At 54.4% G+C, this 10,757-nt stretch overlaps 6 protein-coding genes across 6 annotated transcripts; 1 reads left to right on the forward strand and 5 right to left on the reverse strand.

Annotated features, from left to right (window-relative positions):
* Positions 1 to 92: 92 nt before the first annotated feature.
* Positions 93 to 1,505, reverse strand: KTI12_2 (kti12, chromatin associated; the record flags this gene model as incomplete). The annotated part of the gene is made up of 3 exons (XM_046091475.1): positions 93 to 1,004; positions 1,100 to 1,444; positions 1,500 to 1,505. 3 exons carry the CDS (start codon positions 1,503 to 1,505, stop codon positions 93 to 95), a joined length of 1,263 nt encoding a protein of 420 aa, XP_045947452.1.
* Positions 1,506 to 1,769: 264 nt separating this feature from the next.
* efm7 (putative nicotinamide N-methyltransferase Nnt1) lies at positions 1,770 to 2,665 on the reverse strand (the record flags this gene model as incomplete). Its single annotated transcript, XM_046091476.1, has 3 exons — positions 1,770 to 1,835; positions 1,887 to 2,447; positions 2,513 to 2,665. 3 exons carry the CDS (start codon positions 2,663 to 2,665, stop codon positions 1,770 to 1,772), a joined length of 780 nt encoding a protein of 259 aa, XP_045947453.1.
* A 336-nt stretch (positions 2,666 to 3,001) lies between these two features.
* Positions 3,002 to 4,081, forward strand: LDX57_009742 (Ldh family oxidoreductase; the record flags this gene model as incomplete). Its single annotated transcript, XM_046091477.1, has 1 exon — positions 3,002 to 4,081. One exon carries the CDS (start codon positions 3,002 to 3,004, stop codon positions 4,079 to 4,081), a length of 1,080 nt encoding a protein of 359 aa, XP_045947454.1.
* A 182-nt stretch (positions 4,082 to 4,263) lies between these two features.
* Positions 4,264 to 5,803, reverse strand: LDX57_009743 (uncharacterized protein; the record flags this gene model as incomplete). Its single annotated transcript, XM_046091478.1, has 2 exons — positions 4,264 to 5,382; positions 5,447 to 5,803. The coding sequence occupies 2 exons, from the start codon at positions 5,801 to 5,803 to the stop codon at positions 4,264 to 4,266; spliced, it is 1,476 nt and encodes a 491-aa protein (XP_045947455.1).
* Positions 5,804 to 6,445: 642 nt separating this feature from the next.
* On the reverse strand, positions 6,446 to 7,833 carry LDX57_009744 (uncharacterized protein; the record flags this gene model as incomplete). The annotated part of the gene is made up of 4 exons (XM_046091479.1): positions 6,446 to 6,852; positions 6,923 to 6,996; positions 7,070 to 7,529; positions 7,608 to 7,833. 4 exons carry the CDS (start codon positions 7,831 to 7,833, stop codon positions 6,446 to 6,448), a joined length of 1,167 nt encoding a protein of 388 aa, XP_045947456.1.
* A 987-nt stretch (positions 7,834 to 8,820) lies between these two features.
* Positions 8,821 to 9,973, reverse strand: CRC1 (carnitine:acyl carnitine antiporter; the record flags this gene model as incomplete). The annotated part of the gene is made up of 4 exons (XM_046091480.1): positions 8,821 to 9,486; positions 9,535 to 9,551; positions 9,620 to 9,668; positions 9,722 to 9,973. The coding sequence occupies 4 exons, from the start codon at positions 9,971 to 9,973 to the stop codon at positions 8,821 to 8,823; spliced, it is 984 nt and encodes a 327-aa protein (XP_045947457.1).
* Between the last annotated feature and the right edge of the window lie 784 nt (positions 9,974 to 10,757).

The raw sequence follows: 10,757 nt of genomic DNA on the forward strand, positions 1-10,757 counted from the left end.
AGTTCGAACATTGCGATCGCTTGTCGAGGGCTCTTTTCCATGAATTTCGTGTTACGCGCGGAGGCAGTCAGCATCGTCCAGAGAAACGAAGGCTACTCTTCCTCGACCCCAAACTCCGCATTCAAAAACCGCACAAACGCGTCTCCGATTTGCCCGGAAACTATCCCCCCCGCCATTGCCGTATTCGCCGCGTGTCCTCCCGCGATATATGCTCGGTTCAGCGAGATCCACTGCCTCCGCAGCCTTTGCAATCGCGGCAGAGCCAGAATCCCACCTGCGCCGGCTAACTCATCCGTGGTTCCCGAAATCGCCACATGCGCCGGGATGAACACCGGGGTTGACGCCTCCGCCACCGGGATACTAATCCCCTTTGACTCGTCGCTCTGTGCTAACGCCGTTTCTGCGGACGGCGTCGAGAGTGTGAAGTTTCGGATCGCCGATACGATCGCCGATGTCCGTTTCTCCATGTCATATAGGGCTGACGAGTCCGTCGACACGGGCAGCACGGTCGCCTGGTGCGGTCGTACTTTTACGCGCGGCCGTCCGAGCCCGCCTGCCCGCGTAGCTGTCGTCGCAAGTGACCCCGCTACGCTGGCGCCGGAGGAAATGTGCGTCGCTGCGAATGAGGACGTGAGGCTGGATGCTTCGTGGTCGGGCGTTTCGGAAACAGATGGGTGTGGAATGCCAGTTAGCGCGCTCCAGATGTCCGCGATCGGGGGCTCAGCGTCCCCCCACGGCACGGTAAAGAGGGGTTTATCCCAGCGACTGTGCGTGCTGGGTTCTTCGTATCGGAAGATGAGGTTATTGAGGAGTTCCGCGGGGTAGGGCTCTGTTAAGTTGGCGGTTGGGGTTTCTGGGGTTGCGGTTGCATCTGCGACTCTCGCTGTCCCCGCGGACACATCCTGGGTGGCTTCGTTTGTGCCCGTCTGAATCTGGTGCTCCTGGCGAAGTATGCGTGCGTCGTTGTTCGCGACGCATTGGTCAACGGGTGTACCGACATGCACCTATAGCGAGATCCAGTCAGCCGCTGTCTCCGATGAAACCAAAGACACCGACCCAACGAGAAAGGGACAGAGGGGAGGAAGAACGATAAGCATACCACACAACATGTAGTCCCTAGCGCCTTGGCCTCGCACCATAATTGATACCGATACCCCTTGATATAATTCATGCCATCCAGAATTACGAAACTGTCCTTGCCAAGCAGTCGTTTCGCCCGGGTGTACGCGACGCCACGGGCCTCTTTCTCGGTGCGCGCATGATCGTAGACGGTTCGTGGATGGGATGCATCGTGCGTGGAGACGACGTTGATCTTGTATCGCGGCTTGGAGGCGGGGATGGTGCCAGATTCGAAGAGGGTGGATTGGGTGGATTCGAGCCCGGAGGCGATTTGATGGGCGCGGTAGGTGAGGCCCGAACAGGGGAAGCCGGTTAGGATTATGAGCTGATTGATATTGCGATCAGTCAGGGATAAGGCATGAGAAGGGGCGAGAGCTTACCGGCATGGTGCGAAGCGGTGTTGAGGTCGAAGGAGTTGCTTGCGATGGGGAAATTTTTCGGGGCGGAGTGCGGGGCACATGTGACTTGGAGTTGGGGGGAAGAACGATGGATCAACTCTGCCCGTACTCTTTCCGTTGGGTATACTTAGGCAATGTTGTCTGTATATATAATTATATATATATATCTATATATATTCGTTCACGTCATCACTATAAAATGTCTACTCGGATCCCACAACGCCAACCAATCTATCAATCAACTTTTCCCTTTCATTTCAATTCATCCTCAGCCCATCTGATCTCGTATCCGAAGACAGTCCTGCGAAGTTTCTCATCCTGTCCCAGTTAGCAACACACTTCCGACGCAGGGAATCGAATCAAACTCACCCCAGGATCATTCTCAAACAGCACATTATCCATCAGCTTTTCAAAGATCTTGGTCACCTTGAATCCACTCCGCTCCGCCAGGGGGAAGAACGTCTCCGTCCTGGGTAATAGCCACGGCTCGTACGGCGTGAAGATCACCAATGCGACCGCCTCTCTCGACTTCTTCAGCGTCATTTGCATCGTCTTGATCAGGTTGCCGTGTTCGCGATAACTATATACCACGTCCGCCATAATGAGGAGGTCGAATCTCGTCTCCCCGGCCGGAAGGTATGCCTGCAACGGCTCGACCGAGGCCCCCCACTTGTAACCGTCGACGTGCAGGGCCGAGCCCGAGGGGATTAGGGGTGCGGAAGAAGAAGCGTTAAAGCGCATGTTCTCGACAAGGTCGGGGTCCGGATAATCGGTCATGATGGTCGTGCGGGCGCCTTTGATGGCGCTGACGATGCTGGGCACGCCGGCTGCGGCGCCGATCTCGAGGACATCCTTTCCGGCGATGAGTTGCTGGGCTCGTTCTTCGATGTAAGAGGCACTGGTTCGACCGGCATTCCACAGAAGATCGCCCTGAATTCGTCAGTATGATCGATTCTGGGAGGCCAACCCACAAGATTCACGGAGCCACCACATACGTAGAGAGGATGGCTCCCCACCAGCCTCACGCGCACCGTCTGGCCCGACAGCATCGGGTGCTCGGCGAAAGTGGGCTCCTTCTCAGGCTCGTAGAAGCCCTCGGGGTCATCGAACATCCCCCCGGCATCGTAATTGTCGTCCGCGTCCGCCATTGTCGATTCTCTGGTCCACGGGGCAGATCGGCGCGGATCACAGAGGCAGCGGACGGAGGGACGAGGGGTTTTCGCCGACGGGATGGCCTCAGGCCGCTGATGGCCCACTACGCATTTGCACTCGCTGCACTGTTTGCACTGTTTGCACTCTCCCGGTAGTTACCTACCAGAGCCGAGCCCTGCAACGGACCGACCCCGTCCCATCGCGGGGACCATCCGACGGGCGACGGATGCGATGCGACAGCCCGCATGGGGAGGTATATAACAAGCATATCCTTCGAATGCCCCCCTCTCTTTCGCTTTCTTCTCCCTTATTTCCCCCCTTCCCATTACACCATGGAGAACTCCTCTACCCCGCCAAAGTATTATGTCTCTGCCCCCTCAGCACAGAAATTCATCCACTCTATCCTTACCAGCAACGGCGTGCCTGCCGACAATGCCGCCATCATCGCCGACTGCCTAATCCAAGCCGATCTTCGCGGCGTCGACACCCACGGTAGTAATCGCATCCCGTCGTACATGGAGCGCATTCGTCAGGGGGTACTAGATCCCGGTGCCCAACCCACCCTGGTGCAGGTCACGCCGGTCGTGGCGCAGGTCGACGCACACAACGGGTTCGGCTTCGTGGCCGCGCAGAAAGGTATGGCGCGCGCGATCGACATGGCACGGGAATTCGGCATCGGGTTCGTTTCCGTCAAGCACTCGAATCATTTCGGCATGTCCGCCTGGGTTGTGCAGCAGGCGCTCGATGCCGGTATGATGAGTCTAGTGTTTACCAACTCATCGCCCGCGCTACCTGTGTGGGGAGGCCAGGAAAAGCTGATGGGCGTCTCGCCAATCGCGTGCGGTGCGCCGGCGGGTAAAGAAAGGCCGTTTATCCTGGACATGGCGCCGTCGGTGGCCGCTAGGGGGAAGATCTATAAGGCTGCGAGACGCGGGGAGAAAATTCCCGGAGACTGGGCGCTCGATGGAGAAGGGAGACCCACCGACGATCCAAACCGTGCGCTGGAGGGCGTCATGTTGCCGATGGGCGGACCCAAGGGGTCGGCGCTGTCGGTCATGATGGATGTGTTCTCGGGCGTCTTGTCGGGCTCTGCTTTCGCCGGCCATGTCACGAACCCATACGACCCTTCGAGGCCGGCCGATGTGGGACACTTTTTGGTGGCCATCAAGCCGGATTTGTTTATGGGACTGGAGGAGTTCAAGGAGCGTATGGATTACCTGTATCAGCGGGTCGTGGGGTCAGAGAAGATGGCGGGTGTGGACAGGATTTACTACCCCGGGGAGATTGAGCAGATTATGCACGAGGAGAGGGCGAAGACAGGAATTCCGTATGTTCAGGCTGAGTTAAATGCATTGAATAAAGAAGCAGATGAGGTGGGTGTAGATCATATGGTGGTGTCGGAGGTAAGGTAATTTGGGATCCATAGCATTTAGTACTTAATAGCAGCTAGCAGCCGCCTTAAATATGTCCCTAGCCACCACCTGGCAGGATCGGTCGTCTGCATCATGAGCTCAAGCGGCAGGTCCCTGGCATCTGACCAGGAAACGCATTTATAGCAATTTTCAATCCCCCCCTCCCCACGGAATGGATTCATCTAATTCATCTTCGGCACCAAGCTCGCCACTTTCCAGGCACCTCCCGTGGTCATATTGGTGGTTCGATTGGTCGAGATCCCAACTCTCCACATCCCCAGTGCCGCAAACTCGCCATGCATGCAGTGGTATGTGCCTACCCGATGAACTCGCTGGACTCCAACTTTCTCGTCTAAGAACATATCCCCCTCGGCCTGTTTCACAAACGGCTGGATTATGTACACCGTCCGATCAGGGCTCAGTGCTGGGTTCTTCATGTTGGCGAGAATCGTCTCCCATTCAGAAGTGCTCAGCTCTTGGCCCGTAATTATTCCTTCTCCACGACCTGACCGAATGGGCTTCAGAATGAACTCTTCCTTGCATACCTTTCCTTGATGGTAGGAGTCAATGAGTTGCTCTAGTTCCTTCGATCCAGGGATGATGGTGAAGACAACTCGTTTCCGGAGTATGTCAGCCTGTCTTTTGGTCAAGACATGATGTTTGGCAACTAGATCGTCTAGCTCCTGGTGTAGGATTCCTAGCATTCGCTTGTCGTGGGTCAGTAGTATAGACCGGATGTCATTGTTGCTATGGAACGCCAACTGCCGCTGTATCTCGGGGGAGAGTGAGGCAAACTCGTCGAAACAAAGCCGGAGCGCTACTTGATGAATATTTTCCATGTTATCATCTTGAGTGTCGGCAGACACGGTGGGCTCTCGCACACACTGGAGTTTATATCCAGTGAGCGAAGTATTGTCAGCCACAAGTTGTAGATCATCGGGTGTCAGTAGCCGTGGCTTCATGTCGCCTAGATCTCTCATCAAGGCCTCGACCAACGCGTTGTTCTCTCCGTTGTGGACAAATCGAACAGGCCACGCTCGATGAAAAAGGGCTTTCAGACAGGCAATCATATGTTCCGGGTCTCCTGCCACATCAAGATCAAGAGGCTTGATATCCATACTGTCTAGGGCCTTATACACCCGCGCGTTCAAGTCGAAGCCGTTGGACGGGAACCGAGAATTAATTTCGCAGACTTTGAACTCGTCCCCTTCGTTAGCCGGAAGTAGGAAGTCGGGTCGCCAATTCCCTTGATGGCCTTCATATGCGGGGAACAGTTTGTCTTCGGAGAGTTTATGTATCCACTATTGCGCGATTGTAATTGATATTAGCATCGACTAATAACCATAAACAAAGTAAAGATTGTACCCTTAGGATATCCTCCTCATGCCTTTCCAGTGGCATCCGCAACGGCAAATCCGCCTCCTTATCGATAACCCATCTTTGCACGATGTTCGTTAAGGCAGCCGACAGCGCGACATGAAACTCCTTTAATGATTCCATGAAGCCAGTGGGAACCACTACCGGGTGCGGACACATAGATCTCAAAAAGTATGGAAGTTCATGTTCCCCTTGCAGATAGCGGAGGAAGGCCGAGCTGAAGGCATCCTCACTGCGCTTCCTATCTTCGTAAGACGCACTGGTTACTGGCCAGAGGATGCCGGCTTTCCTCGACGCCTCCAGACAGATCTGGGGCATGCGGAGGAGCGGATCATTATTCCTCATGGTGGAAGTCAGTTGATAAACGAGCGTAAAGAGTGGATAAGATTGATCTCGACTTGCGACTTGAGGGGGAGGACCTACTGCCGTCCGTTATATTATATCGCAACGTGCCTCCTCACTTGATGACGGATAGTATTTGCAGTAGGTGTCTCGGATGCATTCGGTTATTCTCATGTTGGGTGGGCCAGCCGATTCTGTCCGAGGCGGTGGACGAAAGGGATGAATGACACCCTGACCAGTTCTTGACCTTCTGCTTCGGGAGGCATCCAGCATTCCAGTGACCGTAGTATGTGGATCCAACGCTCCGCCCGGATGGAGTAGTCAACACACGTAGGTCAGAGAATGAAACGCGACAGCAGTATCGGGTATCCATGAGCAGTCGAAACCGGAACAGAACTAGGGCGGACCCATCTATCCACCATCATTTATGTGTACACTTCATCAGCCATGGATCATCCATCCAGACTAATCCGTATCAGAACCGTCACAACCAAATAAATGAGCCCACCAAACCAAACGAGCCCGTGGAAGAAACCGACGCAAAACCGTTTTATATAGAAAACTCCCTTCTAACTGAACCCGAAGACCTACGAATCGATATATGCGCTACTTCATGCTCTAAACGCAAACAGTCCAGGTCGATAATTAACAGCCGCCGCGATCACTCTTCACCTCGATCCGCGTCTGAATCCTAATGTCTCCATCATCCACTACTAGATTGCGCACAGAGTCGTCATCGAACCCGCTCCCGCGCGGCGACACGACCGTGCTCGTCATCGCGTTCATCGACTTTAATTGTATCGCCTGGCCCGGGGGGTTGTTTTGACCGCCGGAGAGAGTCGAGTACGGGCGGTTGCTGTGGCCTTTCTTGAAACTGAGGCCCGTCACGAAGCGCGTGTCCTGACGCGTGGTTCCGCGGTCTGAGGAGTGCACGATACGGTCCCGGAGCCAACGCGGCAGTCTTGCGAAAAGCGGGCGCAGACCGATCAGACAGGCGGCACAGAAGTACATGCCGCATTCGACGGCGGTCCAGGAGAAGGGTTCCGTGGCCCCTGGCGTTGTTAGTTGTTGTTAGAATCGGGACCGGGGAGGAGTTGGGAACATGGAGGAAGGCAGACTTACAGGGGGGATCTGTTTCGATAATGTGGGAGTCACGGAAGAAGATGCCAGTTCGCATGCCGGAGGCGAAGAGACCACTGTATCGGGGCCCTCGTTAGTATATAATGCGCTATGAAGGTTTAGGGTAGAGAGATGACAAGGAAAACGTACATGCTCCCCGTCAAGAACACCACCGCAATACCAGCCTTCTTCCCCGTGGAGGCCTTCAGGTTCCAAACCGTCGGAATGGGCAGTACGAGTATTATCAGGTCGCCGACTACGTTGGATATGTTTGTCAACTCGTACCATAGCATCTGGTTGAAGCATCTCCCGCCCGGAATTGACTTGTCCCAGGTATACGCGAGCGGGAAACATTCGAGCTGCGCAGCGATTATGGTGGCGACCATGCAACCAAGCAGAAGAACAATGACGATCCAGCAGATGGCGCGGTAGAGCCTGCCGGTAAAGATGCGCAGATATAGGGCCACGACGGAAATCCGGGACATGGCGTTGGAGGGCACGTAGAACCAATAAAGGGTGTAGAGGAGTTTTAAGAAGATGACCATCTTGTTGGGATCCTCGGCCACGACGGAGGCGGCGTGTCGACCAAGGCCGGCGTGTATCACGTCCACTGGCTTTCAGGTTAGGCTTTATTGAAGGGGTCACTGTGGTTGAGTGATGTAGAAAGACGGAGAGAGGGAACGCTTACGGTATAGACAGATGGACAACCCCACCACACACATATACGAAGGTACCAACAAGAACTCGTCCCAGCCTCTAGAGGCTTTAGTGAGGCTGCGTGCGTACAGTCGCATAGCTAAAAGAATAGTGCTTAGCACCAGAATGAAGCTGGTGGCTGCAATCACCTCATTGCCTCGGTTGGCTTCCATATACCCCGGAGGGTACTGCGGAACGTCTGCGGACGAGTCCGACATGAAGACGAGAACAACCCCGGAGAAAGAAACCGATGAGAATGGCGGAAGATAGGGAAGATGACGGCGACGACGACGACAAGACACCGTGGGGTTGAAACCGAGACTAGAAGCCCGGGTTCATTTTTATCAGTCAGGTTGACGGCCGGCCCCAGGGCCAAGATGACCTTCAGTCCGAGTCTCCCAAGTATCGGCTCATGGCTGCACAAGCTAGACCGGAATAATGCTGGAGAAACAACCCCAAACGTCTGCAGAAAAGAAAGAAGGAGGGGGCTGAATCGACGTTCGGGCGGGATCAGCAACCGAAATCTCCTCAAGAAGAAGTGTAAGCCGGTGGTTCTGCATGTCAGATTTCCGGCCCGACAGGGATGTTAGACGCTAAGCAGGTAGGGGATCTTCTTTGTGGACGGGAATTTGGCAATGGGGCCACATTCTGGCTGCCTCGTAATCACACTCATATTCATATATCGTAGCTACATGGATTGGTGGCCATGATTCAACAGAGCTGCCACCGTCATCGCGATGGCACAGGTGTATGACGGACGACCACCATCCTGGCGGGCTGTCCTGTTACTCGCAGACCGGCCACAAGCTACCTAGAGTGCACATTGCTCGGCATTCTCGGTAGCGACAAGTGATTGATTTTGGTCACAGAGCGCCGGGATAGGCATTGGAACCGGCTGAACGATCTCAAGATCAGGAGGTGGGATAAGAGACAGAATATCTGGAAGCAGTCCAAGGCCTCGAGGCACGAACAGAGACCCGTAACAAAATCAAGTAAGAGCATCAACCCTTCAGCCAAACGGCTCAAACCGTAGAAATTTCTAGAAACCAGTCTAGATAGTCTAAACACGGGAACAGGAGTATCCAGGCTGCTTAAATGCTCGCAAATGCCTCTAGACAAAAAGTCATAGGCAACGTCAAAATAACACGAACGAACCAATAAATATACAGAATACCGAACAACCAATCCAGCATTGCGCTTCCTATCTAGTCATCAAAGAACTTCTTCATAAAATTGTGAGCGACTTCGACTCCGGCGAAAGTAGCAGCATTGGCAGGCACGGCTCGGGCCAAAGCCGGTCCGAATCCAGGGAAGAAGGCCTTGAAGCCGCCGCTGGCATACACGGAGCGAATAGTGCCGCCGATCGTGGGCCGTCCGGGGGCGCTCTGCAGACGCGACTTGATCGTGTCGACGGGGAAGACAGGAATCCACATGGCAATGCCCGCCGCACCGCCGGCAGTTAAGACAGCCGGCATCGACAGCTCCCCAGTAACGTTGCCACTCTCGTCCTTAGGCGTCAGGGACCGTTTGATATACTCATATGCGGCGAAGTAGGCCGCGGATCCAGGTCCGTCACGAGCCAGAGTCATTGCGCTGCCGCGGAACACGCTGCGAATACCGCCCTCCTTGTATAACTGTCGCACCACGTCGAGACCGCCGGAGTACTTGGGTTTCTGGCCGGGCGGCGGCGGATTCTGGCCTTGGATTTGCAGTAGGACCTTGACTCGCTCGAAGGGGGCCGTAATCAAGGTCATGGGGATAGCCGAGAAGAATCCGGCGGCGGATATCTGACGGATAGTGTACTGAGGGGTGTTGTTCTCCACGCGCACAGTGGAGAAGTTGCTAACGAGCGTCTTGCCAAGATCGTAACCCTGTGGGAGTTAGATTTTCTTACAGGACTGAACCTATAGATCACATACCCAAAAGCTGACAGCAACTAAATGTCTGTTAGTCTTCAACTTTCATCCTCCTGGCCATGGACCAAGATTGAGAGAGGAAACTTACACATAGGAGTAACGCCCACCAACGGAGCTGAAACGCCAGCATACAAACCCTTGCAATTTAGTTAACTAAACCATTTTAACAAAGGCGAAAATGCAAGCCTACACGAGCCAGCCCCTCACGGGCAACCGTCTTCTTCACGACATCCATCGCGCCCTTATAAACGCCCTTCTCGGCCGTCTGCAGTCGCACCTTAACCAGGTCAAACGGATGCCCAACCACAACGGCGCAGACACCGCCAGCTGCGCCGGCGGCTAGAGAGCGGATTTGCGCAACGGTCTGGTTGACAGACTGCGTCTCGGCGACCTTGACATCATCACGAATAGTGTCGGGGGTAGAAGCAGAAGCGGATGACATGATGGCGGGGAGTCAGGAAGAATACCAAGGCGCGGGAGGTAGTCAGTAGACAAGAGAAAGAGAACGAGAGAGGTAGAAAGAGGTAGAGAGAGAGAGAGAGAGGGAAAGAGAGGGGAGAGATCAAATGCACGAGAGCTCCCGCGACGATGGGCCGGGGACCTCGGCTCGGCGCGGATCAACATGTTTGTCCGCGAACGGAGGAAGGGAGTGAATCCGGGGTAACAAATGCAAACCACGCAAACAACCGGCAGCCCGGAACCACTTCGGTCAAGTATACAGTACCCAGGTAGAATGAACAGCGGTTATGGCGCCGCATGGGGATGAGATAGGCGCACCCCTTGGTTTGTCGCATTGTTCTGTGATGCATTAGGCTGCCTATACTAAGGATGGGCCCCCTTTCACCCAACAAAAGATGACAACCTGCCGGAAGGGATCTCGTTTTCGTGGACTGGAACGTTCAAATCGCACTACTCCGGAGTATGCGCTGGTCCAGGGGTCTTGCACTGAACAGGTCTTTCGATTAATGATTTGCATAATGACGAGTAGTACTGGCTTAGCAACGAAGCTCGAGGGTCTATCCGCGGAAGAGTCGTGCTTCATTGTATATACTCGCATTGAAATTTACAAACGGTCTTAACAATCACGCGGCATTCCGCGTTCAGAGAATGATTTGCTTGCTTGCTGGGATTGAATCATAGACTAGACGCAGCGATGTCATGGTTGATCATCGTAATAAGATATTCTATAGCGACCTTGATGCAGTGCCTCTTCTTTAGTACAAAGG

Source organism: Aspergillus melleus (assembly GCF_016097325.1).
Source record: "Aspergillus melleus strain CBS 546.65 chromosome Unknown contig5, whole genome shotgun sequence".
NCBI lineage: Eukaryota > Fungi > Ascomycota > Eurotiomycetes > Eurotiales > Aspergillaceae > Aspergillus > Aspergillus melleus.